At 36.3% G+C, this 22,332-nt stretch overlaps 1 protein-coding gene across 1 annotated transcript in view; it reads right to left on the minus strand.

Annotated features, from left to right (window-relative positions):
• The window catches only part of ASXL3 (ASXL transcriptional regulator 3), a 186,845-nt gene that overhangs the window by 140,638 nt on the left and 23,875 nt on the right, over positions 1-22,332 (minus strand). The window contains exon 2 of the mRNA XM_066353262.1: positions 5,824-5,906. Coding sequence (XP_066209359.1) covers positions 5,824-5,906 — 83 coding nt within the window. The remainder of the gene's footprint in view (positions 1-5,823; positions 5,907-22,332) is intronic.

Here is a 22,332-nt window from a genome sequence, read left to right on the forward strand (position 1 = left end):
CTGTGTGCCCTGGCCAAGTATCAAACCCAGGACTTCCACACACTGGGCCAATGCTCTACCACTGAGCCAACTGGCCAGGGCCTGATTTAGATTTCTAATCTGAGTAATGATGATGATAAGTAAAATTTTTGTCAACTAAGAGATAGATAGTTTATGCTAAAGGCTTGTTTATACACATTCATGTACATACCTATTCCACAAATAAATATATCCAGATGGCCCTATGTTTCCGTTTAATAACACCATTGTCTCATTATTCCTCTCTAAGTAGCTGACTGTGCACACCATTTATACAATGAGGGGATTAAATGTTAGCAAATGGCAGGAATGACACTATGAGTTAACACTGTAATTTTAAAATGCCCCACCAAAAACTAGACCACCATTTCAGTAAGAAAGGATAGATGTCAACATGGAGTCTGGAGATAAGAATTGATTCTGCAGCAGAAATTATTTGTGTTTCTTTCTTATCTCTAGACAAAACATTTCAGCCACAAGAAAGAATCATCTCCTATAGCACTAATTAGAAACGTAAATCTCGCTGAAAGAAGTGCCAAGAAATTTTATTGTTTGTCACTGTACATGGCAATAGAATTTTCTATTCCCCTAGAAAAATGCAACATCTTTAATAAACCACTGTCCAGTGGAGATCCTAATTTCAGCATATCATAACACAGATTACAAAACAGAAATCATGCAAAGCCTTAAGACAAGTAGCTAAAAATAAATTTATTGTCAGAATTATCAGTGGGAACAAAAAGTTTTCCTTGACACCAGAATAATTACCAAATCTTAGATTGTCAATTGCTTGTTCCACATGGCAAAATCAAAAATATGTTCATATTCTGAGTAAACACTAAACACAACACTAAACACAACAGAGATTGTTATAAACCTTTCCAAATGTCCCTACTGTGATATGTAATTATAGGCTGCTGCTCTGTAAATGGTTGATAAAGTCTAACATAGATTTTTTAAAGGCAACTATAATATTGTAGAAATATACCTCATAAATATTGATAGCCCTGCCCCAAATCCAAATGTGGTTTTCTATTGCTTTGTGTGAGCTCTTTCTGCCTTTGTTTTATGACTGCCTCACCTCCATTAAAAAACTATTTACTTATTATCAAATAATATAAGAGCCATATCACAGTTCATGCTACATTAATGGTGGGTATCTTGTAATGAGAATGCTCAACACATAGGAAATTATGTCTCACTGATGAACGGCTGTTCCGCTCTCTCTAGTTAGAGCTACAAGTCTCATTCCTTGACCTTCCGACCCAGATGTGTCACTATACCAAGCTCACATTTCTTTTGAAGTATAAATTTAACAATTGTATGAGCAGAGAAAACCATATTTTCAGGCATCAAAAATCCCTGTCTTCTTTGTAAAGAAATAATCACTTCTGAATAAGCAAACAAAACACAGAAAAGCAGAATTAAGACAACTCCAAAAGTCAGCCAAGCCATGGTAACTGGAATTACTCCTCTTTTTCTAAAAATATTTTTAATCACTGCAGACAAGACTGTATTCTACATCAGCACGCTAACTCTCTGAGGAAGCAGGAGTATTTAGCCAAAGGTCCAAGCAGGCATATTAACCATCCACAAAGCATCAGACTGGAATAGGCACGTTTTTTATCCCTTCTATACAAGCAACACTACTGTTTGACTGATTATAAGATTCTGATCATCTGAAAAGCATTCATACTGCTATGTTTTATCAATTGTTGACAACTCATAAACACAAAGTAACAGAAGCCTGAAAATAATTTTCAGAATCAGTAAGAGCAAATATATACTATATATGGACCAAAGTAAAACTGTATTGATAAAATCTTCTATGCTATTAGAACAAAGGAAGTTAAAACATCAAAATATATTTTCATCAAAAAACCAATTCCAGGAAATCAGACCATGATATTATTAATATTTTTTCAATAAAACCATTTATCCTTCTGACAATTTATTATATTTGTATACCTGTTTAAAACCACATGGAAAGTACTTATTTTAGTATGGCTTTTCAAATAGAATTTAATCATACATTACTCATCTCATCAATAACATGAACAAGATACACATAATACGATACAGAAAAGATACCCTCTGTTTATCTACATGAAAAGAACGCAATTTAAAGTATCACTTGAAAAGAAAAAAGCCTAAGATGTCAAGAATTTCATCTCAAATCAATTATCAGTATCACATATACTGAACACAAATACTCACATCAGCTTTTCCAAAAGTATCATACTAGTGTATTTTTATTATATGTTACAAGTTTAAACCAGCAACACTTAATAGTGTTTGAAAACCAGCAACAGTATATAATGTTCTTTGTTCATAGAGGACCTTCTGGAGCCTAATAGCATGCATGTATTTAATAGGATTCCCACAAAACTGTTAGATTCCTTTTGATTTAAACAAACTATTGAAGAGGATGAAAAACACAAGAAGCATCTAACTCTAAATGTAAGCCAAAGTCAGCTCTAGGCTCCAGCAAATTAGCATCTTGAGAAAGATTATTTACCCAACAAATAATTATTGAGTATCTCTTGAATGCCAGGAGTGTTAGGTACCTGCCCTGAAAGCTCTCACAGACTGGTGGGAAGATGCATAAGAACAAAATTACAGTACAGTGAGGTAAACGCTACAGGAGCTCTAACTGGCACAGAGAATAAAAAAACTCCCAGGTTAACCAAGACACATGGCGTTACTTTAAAGCCAGATCTGGAATGAGGATAAATTACAAACCCTATCTCCTCTTTTCTAGGATGCAAGGCAGTGTGGAGGACTATTTGGGAGAGGACTGTCAACATGACCTCTCATCCCTAGAGCAGTCTACCAGAGGGCTATGGTCACATTAGTAACTTTTCCAATCACTCCCCTCCATTTAACCAGGCGTATCACAATGCTGCATTTCTTCAAAAATACATCATTAATAAATAGAAATTAAACAACTATGTTTGACCTTGTGATGATGGAATTCTTAAATGTAACTCTACTTAAGAAAAATAGATACAGTTACACTTAATTTACTCAGCTCCCATGAATATCTGGAAAACATTTAAGAACATGGAAGGAAGGTAGCAAAATAGTACATCAATGTACTATTAAGTAGGCACCATAAATGTTAGAATCTGCTCTCTAAACATAGATAATGTGTAGAAAAGCCCCAAAACTCACTCAAAATCTATATACTTTTATTTTAGAGTTGGTTCTAATAAGCAAACTAGAACTAGTAAATAAGAAAAAAGTGGACACAGATACACTAGCCATAAGTAACAGATCCCTGTTGACATGAGGGAAGAGATTTAAACAAATTTAAAAATAAATGGGAACATTAAATGCATAATCTGAGGCCCTTCGATATAACCCTTTACTATACCATTCTGGAAAGACCAACATTTTGTAAAATACGAAATAATGCTGTTATAATAAAAATGCAATTAAAATGCTTTTCAGAGCCATGGTACAAGAATTTTATACCTCAAGGTACATAACAACTGATAGCAGCATAGTGACTCCTGTGGAGAAGAAGAATGTGATGAACAAATTTCAAATGTCTGCGCATAGGATATGCGTTTTATGTCTCTGTTGGCAGCTGCCCCTGGCACAGAGCCCACGTGAGACAGGAGCTGAAATCTTGCAATTTTACCCCCTCTTTTCTTTTGGTCGTAGCACAAACATTTCCAGTGCTTTGTAAATGGCATAAATATTTTCAAGGCTTTGACAGGCAGCAAGGAGAAAATTCATTTCCAGGTGCCCCATTTCGTTCTCGAACGCCTCACGCTGACATCTGGCTGAGAAGACCAGGAGCAGCTCTAACAGAGCTGTGAGGCTCTGTCAGCAGCTTCCCTGCCCAGAGCTGCCTCCGCTTTGTGGGAGAACAATTACTGCACACACAATATAGTTTATATAATCTCAGGCTCTTTCTTCAGAACAGGCAGAAAAAGACTCTAAGGGATGAAAATTTGATCCTAGGTGTCCTAGTATGCAACACTAAATTGTAATGTTCACAGATTGCACTTCCAAAAGATGCATTTTAAACAGGTGGAAGCTGATACTACCCACACTTTACAGGCATAAGAGTTGTGGGTAATATTAATAACTAATTTTTAGGAAAAGTTGACCCACCATGAAAGCTGGAACGCCCACTAGTGGGCGGGAGGGACCAGGTTGACCAGCACTGCAAAAGTGGCGGGTTTTATAAAGGTTCACCATCACGGCCCTAGGAGGATATTCATTTCTCTCAACAGTTCTATCTCAGTATCAGTCAAAACATTCAATGGGTAACTCAGCAGGTTTAATTTTTTTCTTTCTTTTTCTTTTTTTATACAGTGAGGGGAGAGGAGGCAGAGAGACAGACTCCCACATGTACCTTGACCGGGATCCACCCAGCAAGCCCACTAGGGGCAATGCTCTGCCCATCTGGGGCACTGCTCTGCTGCTCAGCAACCAAGCTCTTCTTAGCACCTGAGATGAAGGCTATGGAGCCATCCTTAGCACCCAGGGCCAACAGGCTCCAATCGAGCCATGGCAACAGGAGGGGAAAAGAGAGAGAGAAAGAGAAGCAAGAAGGGAAGGGGTGGAGAAGTAGATGGGCATCTCTCCTGTGTGCCCAGACTGGAATCAAACCTGGGACATCTACACACTGGGCTGATGCTCTACCACTGAGCCAACTGGCCAGGGCCCAATTTTCACCAAGTTATAATCACTATATGCTCAGTGGCTTGCAGATGACAAACTTCATACAAAAAAGAACCTCACTCTATGTAACAGAATTATATATACATATATGAAAACTCTATGGTTATTTTATCCTCTAACAAACTTTATTTCCCTGTGAGTTATATCATCTATCTGGTCCTCAACTCCTGGCTAGAGCCAAAACTATAAAATTAATGAATAAATCAAAATAAGGGATCATCACAGATAAACAAAATGTATGTATATCCATAAAATGGAATATCTGGCAACAAAAAGGAATGAAGCACTATTGGTTTATGCCACAACATGGACAGACTTTAAAAAAATATGCTAAGTGAAAGAAATGCATAATGAAACGATACATATAATATCATTTCATATATGTGAAATGTGCAGAATAGGCAAACCCACAGACAAAATGTAGATTAGTGGTTATCAGGGACTAGGGGTGAAAGGAATGGTAAATGGCTGCTAATGGATACAGGGATTTCATTTCAGGGTGAAGAATGTGTTCTTAAATTAGAAAGTTGTAATAATTGCCCAAATTTGTGAATATACCAAAACCCACTAAATTGTATATTTTAAATGGTGAGTTTTATGCTGTATGCATCATATCTCAATAATATTTTTTAAAAGGCTCAATAACTAATTAATGATGCTCCAAGTATAGGAGTTCTAAATATAAGAGGACTAAATTTTCAGCCACATTCACTGGCACTCTGAATGTTATGAGTGAGCTCATCACTATATCCTGGGACCTCTCTTTGAAGCCTGTAAAAGTATTTCTCTTTCACAATTCATTTTCAGAAACACAATCTTGCTTATAACAAAGAGGAGTGATTCCAGTAAGTGGATAATTCACACAGTGCTGTGCTTTGTTAATAAATATGCTTAATATTAATCTGTCCAATGTTATTTATTAAGCCAACAGGAAGTTCCAAGGAAGTATTTGGTCATCCAAATATTTGGCAGTCACAAAAATATTTGCAGGCAGTTACTTAATTCACAATCAACTATAATATCAAAATGTAGATATAATATTGCTTTGCAACTAGTAGCCATTATTAATCAATTAAAATGGGATATGTTATAAATATGAATACGGACCTTGTTTCTTTTAACCCTTCTTTCTGAATGACTTCCAATATCTGCTTTGCTGTCATTGGTGAGTTGGGGTGTTTTTCTAGTGCCTAAAAAATAAAAATAAACATAAGATTCATAGATTATTTCATAGAAGCATACAAAATGAAAACATGAGTGAATCATGCAGTGTTTCCATTAAGGGGAAGGAAGGGGCTGTTTTATCAAAATAAGGTCCCATCACAAAACTCAAGTGTCTAAAGAAAGAATGTAATTATTTTCTGGACGTTTATGGTAATTTCTGCAACACGTAGAGGCCATTCTTTTTTAAAAAATCACAAAGGCGTACATACCAAATAACAAAATAATAATAATAATATGAAACTTAAAAAAATTAAGTATTTAAATATATATAACTTTATTAAAAATTGCTAGCATTTTATGGTTAAAGACATGCTTTCAGGCTGTCAAAATAGTTCCTAAATTTCCAGGACCTTGGAAACATGGAGCCTGAATATCAACAACAGAGAGCAAAGTGCTGCTCAAAAACAACCTTACTGGATTCACATTTTGATCAAGTTCTTTTACATTAAAAAGAAATTGAGGGGAAAAAAATTAAACTCCTTCATGACCAAAATAGAAAGAAGCATACAGAAACCCAAGTCACTCATTACAGTGTGTTTTCCAGTTCAGCTCAGTTTCCTTTCTTTTGCCTTTTCTAATTAATTTCAGGTAAACCCCTGCCTCTTCCCATTCAGCCCATCTCAGTTTTAGAAACTGAGTCCTATTTTTTTTCTCTTCCTCTCTATCCTACTTATCTTTGAGTAGAAGGGAGTTCTTTAAACAATGTGTGAGTAATCCCTGGGACACAGGTATTTCCACAGGCATTAGACATCCGCCCTGAAAATCAAGTTCTTTTATTTAGCCAGGGATTTAACTACATGTATTTAAAGCAGTATACAGCAGTGACCACACTGCTTACCAACACGGGCTACAGGGGCCAGCTCTAGGTACAAGAAACAAGCCTGCACATGTCTTCATGATGACCTCTTCCAAGGGTAGACCATACCTACTTAAAGACCCTGTACAGAAACTTCTGCACAAGTTCTGGCCCCATGCAACTTTCTAGAGTTCCAATTTGTGATGATTTACTAGAAGGATCATAATTATTAAAAATTAACAGGGGCGCTCTAAAAAATTAAAAATGGCAACCATTCCACATCTATTCATAGCAGCTCTGTTATCTCTCCTACGAGCTATGGCCAAATTTCTACAAAGTCACTAGCAAGGGTTCTGTCCATTAGGTCCTTCAATGATTTGTATCCAGGTAGCCCCAGCTCAACATTAGGGCCACTCTCCTGGCCTTCCCTTTCTGCTTCCCAGTACATTTCCCCATTTTTCCCAGTCTAGATCAGTCCCTGAGTCATAGCTGATAAGTTCTTTAAAGAATATAGAAATATAAGCTGTATTAGAAGGAAGGTACGGCAAGTATGTCATTGGAAAAGAAGAAAAACCGTCCTCACAAAGGAGGTCACCGAGAGCTGAACTGAAAACTGGGAAAGGGGGGAAAGAAACACAGGCATTGCTGTTTAGGGAAGAGGACTCAAGTATAAAAATATTGGTAAAAAAAAAAAAGGCAAGAAGGAAACTGTATAATAGAGCTGAGGGGGGAAAGATTAGTTCACAACAAAGGGAAGGAAAGAAACAGACATGAAAACAAAAAAACTGACAGAACTTTTAAAATAAGAACTACAGGTAGAGAAGTACGTACTTATGAATCACTGAAGGGAGATGCTATGGTCACATGGACTCGTTACAGGGTGAGCATCACCCCAAATGATAGGCAATGCTGGGGACACTAATGTTCTCTCATAAAAGAGATGGGCAGAAGGTCAATAGACAGAGACACACACAAGTCAGCAAGCAAGGAAGAGGGGTACTGGGGTGAGAGGCACAGGATGGTGGAAAGAAGGGTTTGGAGGAGAAAGGAGGGAAAGGAGGAAAATTGAGCTGAACTGGGAATGTCCAAAAGGCAAACTGGTTAAATCTAGAAAGGGCCGAGGAGGAAACTCCAGTGTCCCAGGCAACGTTTTAACAGAAATTTGGGTGCACTTGAAAGTGGGGTTACTCACTGTGGAGGACTCCCTGTTTCTCTTCCTGAGTACAGGCCCCTCAGCACACCTGGGCAGCTCCTCCCAGCAATTGAGAGAATTTGGATAGCCCTGTCCCCTTCTCTATGACATCACATCCTACTCTACAAAGGAAGTAAAAGTGCCAAGAATTACATCGTGAAGTGGATGAGAGGCAGGAAGGAAATGATGAAGCCACACAAAACACCAGAAGCCACCCTCAGATCCTGCAAGACAGAGAAAGGAGACAGGGGAGGAGAGGTTCCTGGGTATGAGCAAATGCCACTGAACTAGCTGTGTGAACATTCATAGAACAAGATAGAGAGAAATTACCTTCACAGAACAAAACAGTGATACCATCAAAATAATAGGACACATGGTAGAGACATGAATCAGACTCACAGGCAGCCATACTCAAACACTCCGGTGGGAAGAAGCCACAGTCAGAGTGAAACGGCACCCTATGCTACCAGGCCCCGATATTAGATTGCTCCAACAATCCCGATCTCTTGGCTGTTACGTGTCCTGCATAATGATACTTTCTGGATTACCTTTTATGACATTTATAAATACTAGTATTTAAATATGGCATCATGGTCAATTAATACTTTAAAAATTTTTTTTTTCTTAATTTTATTTAGACAATTAATTTTAATGGGGTGACATTGAAATTAAAGTACATAGATTCAGAGAAACCATCTCGAGATCATTTTGACATTTGATTATGTTGTATACCCATCACCCAAAGTTAAATCGTCCTCCATCACCTTTTATTTGGTTTTCTTTATACCCTCCCCTCCCCTACCCCCTCCCTTTCCTGTCTCCCCCTGGTAATCACCGCACTCTTGTCCATGTCCATGAGTCTCAATTTTGTGTCCCACCTATGTATGGAATCATATAGCTCTTAGTTTTTTTCTGATTTACTTATTTCACTCAGTATAATGTTTCCACCCATGTTGTTATAAATGATCCCAAGTCATCCTTTCTTATGACTGAGTAGTATTCCATAGTATGTATGTACCACATCTTCTTTATCCAATTATCTATTGAAGGGCTTTTTAGTTGTTTCCATGTCTTAGCCACTGTGAACAATGCTGCGATGAACATGGGGCTGCATGTGTCTTTACATACCAATGTTTTTTAGTTTGGGGGGTATATACCCAGTAGAGGGATTGCTGGGTCATATGGTAGTTCTGCTCTTAATTTTTTGAGGAATCACCATACTTTCTTCCATAACTGCTATACTACTTTATATTCCCACCAATAGTGAATCTGGGTTCCTTTTTCTCCACAGCCTCTCCAACAGTTGTTATTACCTGTCTTGCTGATAATAGCTAATCTAACAGGTGTGAGGTGGTATCTCATTGTAGTTTTGATTGGCATTTCTCTAATAGCTAATGAAGATGAGCATCCTTTCATATATCTGTTGGACATTTGTATTTCTTCATGGGAGAAGTGTCTGTTCATGTCCTTTTCTTATTTTTTATTGGATTGTTTGCTTGTTTGTTGTTGAGTTTTGTGAGTTCTTTGTATATTTTGGATATTGGGCCCTTATCTGAGTTGTTTGAAAATATCATCTCCCATTTAGTTGGCTGTCTATTTTGTTGTCAGTTTCTCTTGCTGTGCAAAAGCTTCTTAGTCGGATATAGTCCCATTCGTTTATCTTTGCCTTCACTTCCCTTGCCTTTGGAGTCAAATTCATAAAATGCTCTTTATGGCCAAGGTCCATGAGTTTAGTACCTATGTTTTCTTCTATGTAATCTATTGTTTCATGTCTTATATTTAGGTCTTTGATCCATTTTGAATTAATTTTGATACAAGGGGACAAACTGTAGTCGAGTTTCATTCTTTTGCACGTGGCTCTCCAGTTTTTCCAGCACCATTTATTGAAGAGGCTTTCTTTTCTCCATTGTGTGTTGTTGGCTCCTTTATCAAAGATGATTTGACCATATATATGTGGTTTTATTTCTGGGCTCTCTATTCTGTTCCATTGGTCTGAGTGTCTCTTTTTCTGCCAATACCATGCTGTTTTGATTATCATGGCTCTATAATATAATCTGAAGTCAGGTATTGTAATGCCCCAGTTTTGTTCTTTTTCCTTAGGATTACTTGGGCTATTCAAGGTTTTTTATAGTTCCATATAAACCTGATGATTTTTTTGTTCCATTTCTTAAAAAAATGGCATTGGAATTTTGATGGCAATTGCATTAAACTTGTATATTGCTTTTGGTAATATGGTCATTTTGACTATATGTATTCTTCCTATCCAGAACAAGGAATATTTTTCCATTTCATTGTATATTTTTTTATTTCCCTTAACAATGCTTTGTAGTTTTCATTACATAGGTCCTTTACATTCCTTGTTATATTTATTCCTAGGTATTTTTGTTGTTCTTGTTGTAACCATAAAAAGGATTATTTTTTTTAGTTCATTTTCTGATGTTTCATTGTTGGCAAATAGGAAAGCAATAGACTTCTTTATATTAATTTTGTATCTTCTGACCTTACTCTATTGGTTTATTGTTTTTAATAGTTTTTTGAGGAGTCTTTGGGGTTTACGATGTACAAGATCATATCATTTGCAAAAAGTGAAACTTTTACTTCTTCTTTCCCAATATGAATGCCTTTTATTTCTTTCTCTTGTCTGATTACTCTGGCTAGAACTTCCAAAACTACATTGAATAAGAGTGAAGACAGTGAGCAACCTTTTCTTGTTCCTGATTTTAGAATAAAAGTCTTATTTAATATGATGCTAGCTGATGGTTTATCATAAATGGCCTTTATTATGTTGAAATACTTTCCTTCTATGCCCATTTTGTTGAGTGCTTTGAACATAAAATGATGTTGTATTTTATCGAATACCTTTTCTGCATCCATTGATAAGATCATATGGTTTTTGTTCTTTGTTTTGTTGATATGGTGTATTACATTGTTTTACGTATATTGAACCATCCTTGTGATTCTGGGATGAATCCTACTTGATTATGATGAATTATTTTTTAATGTGTTTTTGAATTCGATTTGCTAGTATTTTGTTTAGGATTTTAGCATCTGTATTCATTAGAGATATTGTTCTGCAGTTTTCTTTTTTTGTGTGGTCATTGACAGGTTTTGGTATGAGGATTATGTTGGCCTCATAAAATGTGTTTGGAAGTATTGCTTCTTCTTCAATTTTTTGGAAGACTGAGTAGAATAGGAACCAAGTCTTCTTTGAATGTTTGATAAAATTCACCAGTATAGCCATCTGGCCCTGGACTTTTATTTTTTGGGAGGTTTTTGATAGTTGTTTCTATTTCCTCCCTGCTTATGTGTCTGTTTAGGCTATCTACTTCTTTGTAACTCAGACTAGGAAGATGGTATTGTTCTAAGAATTTATCCATTTCTTCTAGACTGTTAATTTGGTGGCATATAGTTTTTCATAGTATTCTTCAATAATTCTTTGTATATCTATGATATCTGCGGTGATTTCTCCACTTTCATTTAGGATTTTGTTTATGAGTCTTTTCTCTTTTTTCCTTAGTGAGTCTTGCCAAGGGTTTGTCAATTTTATTGATCTTCTCAAAGAACCAGCACCTTGCTTTGATTTTTTTTCTAGGTTTTCTGTTCTCTATTTTGTTTATTTCTGCTCTGATTTTTATTATTTCCTTTTTTCTGCTGGTTTTGGATTGCCTTTATTCCCCTTTTTCTAGTTCCTTAACATGTGATGTTAAGTCATTTACTTGGGCTCTCTCTTATTTTTTTATATAAGCCTGTAGTGATATGAACTTCCCTCTTATTACTGCTTTTGCTGCATCCCAGAGATTCTGATATGTCATATTGTCATTTTTGTTTGTCTGTATGTATCTTCTTTTTTACTTTTTAAAATTAATTTTAATGTGATGATATTGATAAATCAGGGTACATATGTTCAGAGAAAACATCTCCAGGTTATTTTGACATTTGATTATGTTGCATACCCCTCACTCAAAGTCAAATTGTCTTCCGTCACCTTCTATCTGGTTTTCTTTGTGCTCCTTCCCCTCCCCACTCCTTTTCCTTCCTCCTCCCCCTAACCATCACAGTCTTGTCCATGTCTCTGAGTCTTCTTTTTATGTCCCATCTATGTATGGAATCATATAGTTCTTAGTTTTTTCTCATTTACTTATTTCACTCAGTATAATGTTATCAAGGTCCATCCATGTTGTTGTAAATGATCCGATGTCATCATTTCTTATGGCTGAGTAGTATTCTATAGTATATATGTACCAAAGCTTATTAATCCACTCATTCACTGACGGACACTTGGGCTGTTTCCGGATCTTCACTATTGTGAACAATGCTGCCATAAGCATGGTGTTGCATTTCTCCTTTTGGAACAGTACTACGGTGTTCTTAGGGTATTTTCCTAAAAGTGGGATAGCTGGGTCAAAGGCAGTTTGATTTTTAATTTTTTGAGGAATCTCCAAAAACAGTATGAAGATTCCTCAAAAAATTAAAAATCGAACTGTATCTTTTGATCTCTGCTTTTACTTCTTCTTTGACCCACTCATTTTTTAGAAGTATGTTGTTTAATTTCCACATTTTTCTGGATTTACTTCTTTTTTGCAGTTGAATTCTAGTTTCAAAGCTTTATTGTCAGAGAATATGCTTGGTATAATTTCAATCCTTCTGAATTTGTTGATGTTAGTTTTGTAGCCCAATATATGGTCAGTTCTTGAGAATGTTCCATGTACACTGGAGAAAAATGTATACTCTGTCATTTTGGGATAAAATGTCCTGTAGATGTCTATCATATCCAATTGTTATAGTGTTTCATTTAAAGTCCATATTTCTTTATTTATTTTCTGTTTGGATAGACAATCTAGAGCTGTCAGCAGTGTACTGAGGTCTCCAAGTATGATTGTATTTTTTTCGATTTTTATTTTTAGATCAGTTAGTAGATGTCTTATATACTTTGGTGCTCCTTGGTTTGCTGCATATATATTAAGAAGTGTTATGTCTTCTTGATTCAATGTCCCCTTTATCATTATGAAATGACCATCTTTGTCTCTGATTACCTTTGCTGTCTTGTAGTCAGCATTGTTAGATATAAGCATGGCTACACCTGCTTTTCTTTGGATGTTATTTGCTTGGAGAATCATTTTCAAACCTTTCACTTTGAACTTGTTTTTATTCTTGTAGCTTAGATGTGTTTTTTGAAGGCAGCATACAGTTGGATTTTCTTTTTTATCCACTCTGCTACTGTGTCCTTTTATTGGTGAGTTCAATCCATTTACATTTAATGTAATTATTGATACTTGAGGGTTTCCTATTGACATTTATATATTGCTTTCTGATAGCTCTGTGTCTTGTTTGGTTCTTCTCTTTTGTTTTTCTGTCATTTGTTTTTGTTTGGTTGTATTCCATACTTCTTTCCTGTTTCTTCTTTTTTTTAAGCCACGTGTTTCTGTAGTGGTTTTTTCAGGGGTGGTTACCATTAGGTAATAAAAAGAATATATATCATATTCATCGTAGTACATTATCTCATGAGTGCTTCTGCACTCCATCCTCCTTTGCTACTGTTAATCTTTGCCCTCTCCCGTTTTTTTGTTGTTGTCACAGATTAATCTTGTTTTTTATTGTGATCTTGTTGGAGCTTTTACTTGTAATTTTGTTTTGTTCTTTGTATCTGGTGAGATAACCCCCTTTAGTATTTCCTGAAGTGGGGGATTTCTGGTGATAAATTGCCTCATCTTTTCTATATGTGAATGTTTTTATTTTCCCTTCATATTTTTAGGATAGCTTTGAAGGATATAGTATTCTTAGCTGAAAATTCCTCTCTTTCAGTACTTTAGATATTGGGATCCACTCTCTTCTAGCTTGTAGAGTTTCTGCTGAGAAATCTGATGATAGCCTAATGGGCTTTCCTTTAAATGTTGTATTCTTCTTTTCCCTGGCTGCCTTGAGGATTTTTTCTTTGTCATTGGTTTGTGATAATTTTATTACTATATGTCTTGGAGTAGGTCTGTTTGGGTTAAGGTAACTCGTTCTGTTTGCTTCTTGGATTCAAGACTCTAATTCTTTCCACGGGTTTGGGAAGTTCTCAATTATTTGTTTGAGTATGTTCTCCATTCCATTTTTTTCTCTCTTCTCCTTCTGATATACCCATTATTCTTATGTTGCTCTTTCTGATGGAGTCAGACAATTCCTGTAGGGCTTTCTCATTTTTTTAAATTCATGAGTCTGTCCCCGCCCTCTCTGTAATATCTCTAGTTGCCTATCTTCTATGTCACTAATTCTGTCCTATATCTGGCCTGTTCTATTTGCTAAGGTTTTTACCTCATTTTTCATGTATTGAGTTTTTCATCTCTGTTTGGTTCCTTTTTATAGTTTCAATTTCCTTGGTGAAGTATTCTTTTTGTTCACTGAATTGTGTTTTGAGCTCTCTAAATTGCCTTTCTTTGCTTTCTTGTATTTCCCTGAGTGTTTTTAGAACTTCAATTTTTAATTCTGTCATTAAACTTCAAGATTTCCAAGCAATTGAATTTTTTTTCTAGAGATTTTTCATCATCTATCTGAGCTACATCTCTGTCTTTTGTATCCGTGATACTTGATTTCTTTTTCCTTAATGGCATTTGAGAGTGGTATTGTTAATAACACTAATAAGAGATAATAAAATAAAAATTGAAAAGATACAGTGAAAAAATAAAAATTCTATTATGATAAGTAGAACAAAAAGTACAGAAAACAAGGAGCAAGAATTGAGGGAAAATGACAAAGAGATAAAAAATGAAGTAAAAAACATGCAAAATGTCACAAAGAAAAATATAAATCCAAAATAAAATAATTTGTTGATGACAATCAAATGAGAGAAAAAGAAAAAGGAGAAAAAAAAGAAAAAAATGTTAAGGTTTTTGAAATGTAACCCTCATAAAAAAAAACAAGAATGAAAAATGTAACAACTATGGATAATGAAGTTCAAAAGTAAAAGAAAGAATAAAAAGAAAAGAAGATAAAATTACCAAAGTGGGGAAAAAAAGAAGTTATAAAAAAATGTAATTTTTTTTTTTTTGCAGGTGGCGCTGTACTACAGGTTTTGCCCCTGTGGGGCTCTTGAGCAGAGATTTGCTGTTATGTCACTACAGCAATGATTAGGCTGGGCCTCAGCCTCATTGGTAGATGGGCTTTGTTAGGGCTTGGTGGCTCCAAAAATAGGAAACTCAGTTTTCCAGGTTCCTCTCCCCATGTCTCTCCGTCCTGAGCTAGCAGCCTGGGGACTTAGCTGTGAGGTTGCCCCAGCCACTGCTTGCACAGCAAGAGGCTCTAAGAGCAGCCAGGTCCTTCAAAGCACAGTTCTGGGTGAAGAGCCTTCAGCGAAAGGAGGCAGGGTTGGAGCTGATTGCAGATCTGGCACCTTTCTAAGGGCCTGAGGAGAGGTCTAGCATGTCTCAGCCTGCCCAGGCTGGGAGCCCAGTACAGATCAGATGCCTTTTTCAGGGCCCAGTGGCATATCTAGCATGCCTCAGTGCTCCATGGTTCTAATCTCCACAGGCTTCTCCATTGTGCTGTTTGATAGCCTGCAGCAAGCCACATGCATGCGCGGCCCACATGATTTCTGCAATGCGCAAGGAGGTCTGTCCCCGCTCACTTAGGTGCACAACTACTGTGATCTCAGACAGTGCTGGGAATGCGGGAATGCGCTTTGAGACCTGTGTGGGCTCGCGGAGGTGCCCCGCCTGGACCAGTCCAGGCCTAGGGATCCCGGCCCTTGTGCACTTCCCATGCTGTTGGTCAGGGAGCCCGGACTACACAAAAACGCTGGCTACAGCCCACGCAGGTGTCCACCACTGATAATCTCTGGCTAAGCCCTCCAGCCCGCGAACATGTGCGCAGATGCCAGAGGCACCAGGTGGAGCCACTCACACACTGCCCATGATCATGGACCCAGGCACGCACAATGCCACTCCACTGCTGGCCTCCACGGGCAACCTGCACTGGCAACCTCCGTCAGAGCCTGCCACCACCCCGTTAGCCCCGCCTCCACAATGTCAGGCCGAGCTGGTGTGTTCTCTTCTCTGCTTGATCATCCACCCTATCCCTGCTTCTTCCCTCTGTCCCAGACCCTCCGTTTCTCTCAGTACCAGATGAAAGCGGCCCTTCCTCAGGTCAGTAAGGAAAGCAGAATACTCCATTCTCTGTCTTATTTCCTTCAGAGTGGATTATATATTCAGCCACCTTTTTACCCAATCATACCTTTGTCTGGTGTGTATATTTCAGGTGCTCCTGAGATTTTTTTCTCTACCTTTAGTTGTTGAATTTGTTGAAATTTCAAAGGGAGATATCGGGAGCATCCCTCATGGCACCATTTCTCTGATGTTACTTCAATTAATACTTATTTTGAATTTAACACATTCCTCCAATTGTTTTCCACCTTGTACCTACTTCTTTAGAAAATCGGGTCAAGGATGCAGTAGAGCAGGGAAGGGAGTAGGATTTTGAAGACTATTACAGTAAGGTTTTTCCAGGAATAGGTCCAATAAATAGATCGTCCAAACAGCTTCAAACTGGCTTGGTCAATAATAATTAATTGTGACAAAACAGGCAATTTAGTTTTAAAGTGTGCCATAAATAATTACTTAAAATAATCTTGCTTTCTAATAGTAAATGTAGAAAAATGCAAACTCATACCTATTTTACTGAAAACAATATGCACCCCAAAGCCTACAACCAAGAATATTAGCCACTGCTAATATTTGTTTTCTTTCTAGTTTTTCTATTGATATATATTTAACATAATTATAATTATATAAAATTCATGTGTATACTAGTAGCTGTCCTACTTTTATGTAATTTGAATTCTTCACAATGGGCATCATAGAATATTTCACTAAGAGTAGGCATTATTTTATTTGCATCATTATCATTTTAAAATTTCAATTAATAAATTTAAATATCCAGAGAATATACTGAATGTAACATTTTTAGTGTATTGTTGAGTTAAAGAATGTGAGTTCTGGTATTTCTCTTGGCACATTGCCAATTGTTTGCAGAACTATTTAACAATTTATACTCTCACCAAGCAGAACTGAATCTACCTCCTCACCACAACTTTATCAGTAGTAAGCACTATCTTATATACTTATGAGGATAAAATTTGTTTCAAATAAATATCAGGTGGAATAGGGGATATGATGCTTGGGACATTTTTGTTTTTCTTATTAATGTGGAAAAAGCTCTTTATAAGGTAAAAATAATAGTCTTTGTTTGTATATTGGTAATGTTTATTCCCTTTGTTGCTTGTTTGTTGAGTATTTTAGAATTACATTCAAAGTTTTCTATTTTCATATTAACAATTCTATCCGACTTTTCCATTGTGACATCTACTCTTATGTTAGAAATTCATTTTATCCATAGAGTGTGCAAACATCTACAAATACTTCTTTCAAGTCTTTTCTTATTTTTATTTTTAATTTCATCTGGAATTTATCTTTTTTTCTTTATTGGGGTGACACTGGTTAACACAACTATTGTATTTCCCCATTTATAAGATGCTCCCATGTAGAAGACACACCTCAATTTTGGGGCCCGAAATTTGAAAAAAAATATTACATAAAGTTACTGAACTCGTTTTATTCATTATAAAATTCATACAACTCTTTATCACTGTCATAACTCCCATCCATTAACTTGTCCACATCTGTGTCTGATGACGAATCACTGTCTTCATATATTGCCTTATCCTCGGTTCCCTCTGTGGCATTTGAAATGCCACAGCCACTGTATAAGATGCACCCAGTTTTTAGACCCCAAATTTTTCAAAAAAGGGTGCGGCTTATATATGGGGAACTATGGTATACAGTTTTCAGGTGCACAATTCTTTATACCAAAGTGATGCACTAGTGTAAGCAGCTCACCTTCTATTAATAAGCCAAGGTTCCCCAACATAATTTGTTTCAAAAACCTGTCATGATTAGTGAGGCACCCTCTGCCACCTATTAATATTAAGGCAATGGAAGTCCTTTTGGATGTGAAACCAACATATATCAATGTGGGTACCCATATGTGAAATGCACAAAAGCAGAACTGTTCTTGTTGAGGTGGAGATGAGAGAGCGCAGAGGCCTGCACATCCTCTAATGGCTGAAGGAACTTCTGGGCATTTTCAGGGTCTCTGAAATAAACTGCAAACCACTGTGCTTGGGGCCCGTCCAGGAGTCCTGCTATGTTCCCCTGATCTGATCAACTGTACCAGCACCACACTGTTTTAAATTGCTGTCATGTTATAATACATTTTACTATCTGGATAAGACACTGCTCTCATTATTCCTTCTTAAATTTTTAATTGTTCACTTCTTTATATTTCCAGATGAAATTTAGATTGGAATTAAATGAGACAGCTAATTAAATTTTTAAGGAATTTATACACATTGTTCCATGTATTTAAGTTTTATAAACAGTAATAAGCTTTTTAAAAATATTTTCAGTTGCAAATATAAATACTTTTTCATATAATATTCTCACATTTTATTGCTAATATCATACATACAAAAGCAATTGAATTGTGATCATTATTATCTATATGAACAGCAAATTGAATTCTTAATAGCTCCTATAGTACCGAAGTACAAAATCATATTTTCTAAAAATACTGTGTTTCTGTCTCTTTTCCAATAGCTGTTTTCTCTTTCCTACTTATTTACATTGGATAAAAACTGATCTTTTCTAGTCCCTGTCAAAAACACTTTTGCTGAAAATTGAGCTGCTTTGTAATTTATTTCCTCAAACAGAGGCCCCTAAAACCACCGAATTTCCTTAAGAATATCCGTAGCTAGAATTAGTGAAACTAGCGATCATGCCAAGAGAAGACTGTAATTGGAAACCACTGGCCAGATCGTACTGTCTCTACACAAATCAATGTCTGAAACAGTGTTGAATCTCTCCATAAAACGCCCTGTCTTTCTTTGTAAAATAAACTGTTCTCCTGTGTTAAAGCTCTATTTGTGATTCCACTTCACTCTAAGAATTGTGTCTTGCACCTCTCCTGCTTCTGCCTCATGCACTGAAGGCCTTTCAATTCTCAACCACCTCTTCCTCCTGTATGTTTCACATGAAGCGCTGCTCTCTATAAAAGGGGATTTCTAATGCTAGGGACACAAATATATACAACTGGCTTCCTAGCAATGGACCCTCTTGCATATTTTCAGATGATGTGAACAGATGTGTAGAATTGGTAAACACACCAGTGGGTTGATTTCACCTTCTTTACTTATGTGGTTAACTATAAGAGAGCCTATCTCAAACACACCTCAATTCATGCAACCTAAGGCAAGACAGACTCAGCCCAGAAACCTCCCCCCCCCCCGACTTCTGCTTGCTCCATTAGAAAGAGGGGAAAAAAAGACCTACATAGAAGCATAGTAACATAGTTAAGAGAGGGGAGAGGCAGTTTGCCAAATAATCAAGGGCACAGGCCAAGCTAAGTATCTATTTTTTTCATTTTAGATTTAAACATTTTAACCTAATAAATACAATGTTTCAAATATTTTAAGGCTTACTCAAGATTGCACTGGTCTCTCTCAACAGAAAAGTCATTTCAAGTATCCCTAAGATAAATACATTAGACCAGTGTCCATCTAATGGTTAAAAGTTATTTTTTGGCCGTAAATAAAATATTCTGAGCTTACTTATCTGATTGCAAACTAAAAAGATTTCCACAATTTAAAATCATATTAATGATGTATTATGTTTAGATGTGTGTAATCCCAAATGAGTATCAAACATCAGGCTTTGTCCCTTTTCCTAATTGTATTGTGCCTTCCCTTAATCCATACTGGCAGTTCATTAAAATATTTATGTTAGCTGTTTAAGGCCTCATGTCTTAGGTAAATGACTCGGGGGTTATAAAATAAGCCCATAACTCAATTAGGTTATTCTTTACTCCTAACATGCATGATTACTAGGCAAGAGTTTAAAGATGATACTTGTAATTTTTCTATTCTACTTGCACTAATTTTATGAGAAAATGATATGTATATGCTCTACAATTACAGAGTGTTTTCACACAACATAAATTATTTCATTTGCTTTCATACAATGATGTTATTTTATTTTACCTTTATAACAGCTTGGTGAGATACACAGAAAAGGCAGAATCAACTTTCTTTGAGATGCACAAAGTTGAAATAATTGGCCTAAGGTCATGAAACCAGTAAGTCGAAGTACAAGACTTATACACATGATTATGTTGATGATGATAATGTTTAAATAAAATAACAGCAGCTAATACTTATTAGACAGCTCCTCTGTGCTAAGTCCCTAGGGGATGTGCGTCTAGTACAATAGATTCTGCGGTTCATATACTTATGTTCCTAGTTCCACTACTCCTGAGGGCCCTCAGGACCTATGCATTCTGATGAAAAGTAAATTGGGTTCACCAGTAGTATTCACATAAAAAGTGACAGTAGATCACCTAAAGCTCAATTAGGTTATTCTTTACTCCTAACATGCATGATTACTAGGCAAGAGTTTAAAGATAATACTTGTAATTTTTTTTCTATTCTACTTGCACTAATTTTATGAGAAAATGATATGCCACAGTAATATTTGAATAAATGTGACTTATAAGATACATAAATTTTTATATAATGGCCTTGAAAATCAGCCCAACTTAAGCCAGAAGAAAGCAGCCTCCAGGAAGAAAAAGTGCCTACGAGGTACCTACGAGGTCTGGCAGCTAGTGAGTGATGGGTCTAGCCCATCTGACTCCAAAGTTTGCACTTTCTACTAATTAAACTGTTTCCTTTCGTGAGCACAGAGAATTTAGCAACTGCATAGGCTTAAAGTAAAAATATTATATACAGTATCTATCTCATAATCTCCACTTCGGTAATCTCACACTTAAAAACAATCAGATATTTTCTTGAACTTGCACATAAAATTTAAACCATACTTTTCTGTGGTAGAAGCTGTCAAAACTGTCATTAATTGTTATAACCTATTTACTGATGTTCTTCCTGCTACTCTGCAAGCCTCATGAGATCAAGGACCTTGGTCCTCATAAATATCTACAACCCCAGATTATGACACTAGTATGTAAACAGGCTTAAGTAAGATCAAGTTAATTTTGGGAGATGTTTTGAGTTGCTATATATTAGGAATTTTAATAGTGTAATAAAGACAGTTATGAGCTTTGGAGTCAGGTAGACTAGGAAACCCTTACTCATTAGCTGTCTGATCTTAGATACTTAACCTTCCTGAATCTTAGCTTCTTTGTTTCCTCATTTATAAAATGTTGTGAGGATCAAATGACATAATGAATGTAAAGCGTGTATCATTCTGATATAACAAATGACTATACAGCAATATGTGTTAATAATTAGCTAGTACTATTATCTGGGTGGAAAAAACAGTTCACTTTGAACATAGCCCAGAAAAATGAATCTTTTCAATACAAAGAAGAGAGCTATAAAAATAAAAATAGATGAGTGGACTACTAGTAGACGTGGTCTCTCTTTGAGATGTCCAGCATAAATTGAACCCAGAGTTCTACAGACCAGGTTAGCCCCATACTGCCATCCCTCATCCTCTGATCGCTGCCAGACTTACTCCACTGCAGATTCATAGGTAACCCTGCACCACTCTGCGCCGAGTTTCACCATCCAATCTTTCTCTATTTAACAAGCGGGATTACACAATATGGCACTCTTTGAGACACTGCTCTGTCACCGAGGAGAAACAGCACACTATAGGAACAAATTATCCTCCCACATTTGTATTATAAATCAAGTAAAAACATCCAAATATCAACTATAACTATTTATTTCCTACAATGTATACTTAAAGACAAAATTTCAAGCAACTGTGATATCAAGTGTCACCGAATATCCATCAGGAGGAAATTCTGTCTTACAGGAAAATTGTTTAGTCACCCAGCTTCATAAAACCTGAGCAAGTTGAGAGTAGACATATGTCTTTAAAAGGCCTGGAACAGTTCAGAGTGTGATCATTTACTTGAATCTGCAAATAATATTGAGAACTGAATTCTAATTTCCTGTGGGATTTTGTCAACTTTTCTCTACCTTCGTAAATTCCTAATCTTTTGAAACAGTTGACATTTAAACAGAAAAAAAAATAAAAATGTGACAGACACCCAGAATTTCCACAATGTTAAAAAAAAGTTTTTAAAAAAGTAAAACATATCTTTAATGAAAAAGAGATCCTTCTATCACAGAAATTTGCAGGCAGTCTACTCTATTCAGAACCAACTAATTGTCAAAAAGCTTTTTCTGCATATCAAGTAAAAAATTATGATTTCCTATCATATTCATTGTATAGTTCTACTTTTTGTCACTGTGACAATTATTTAATGTTAAATTCCAAGCATTTTTGGCCCTGGCTGGTTGGCTCAGTGGTAGAGCGTCGACCTGGCGTGCAGGAGTCCAGGGTTTGAG

Source organism: Saccopteryx leptura, chromosome 11, assembly GCF_036850995.1.
Source record: "Saccopteryx leptura isolate mSacLep1 chromosome 11, mSacLep1_pri_phased_curated, whole genome shotgun sequence".
NCBI classification, from domain to species: domain Eukaryota; kingdom Metazoa; phylum Chordata; class Mammalia; order Chiroptera; family Emballonuridae; genus Saccopteryx; species Saccopteryx leptura.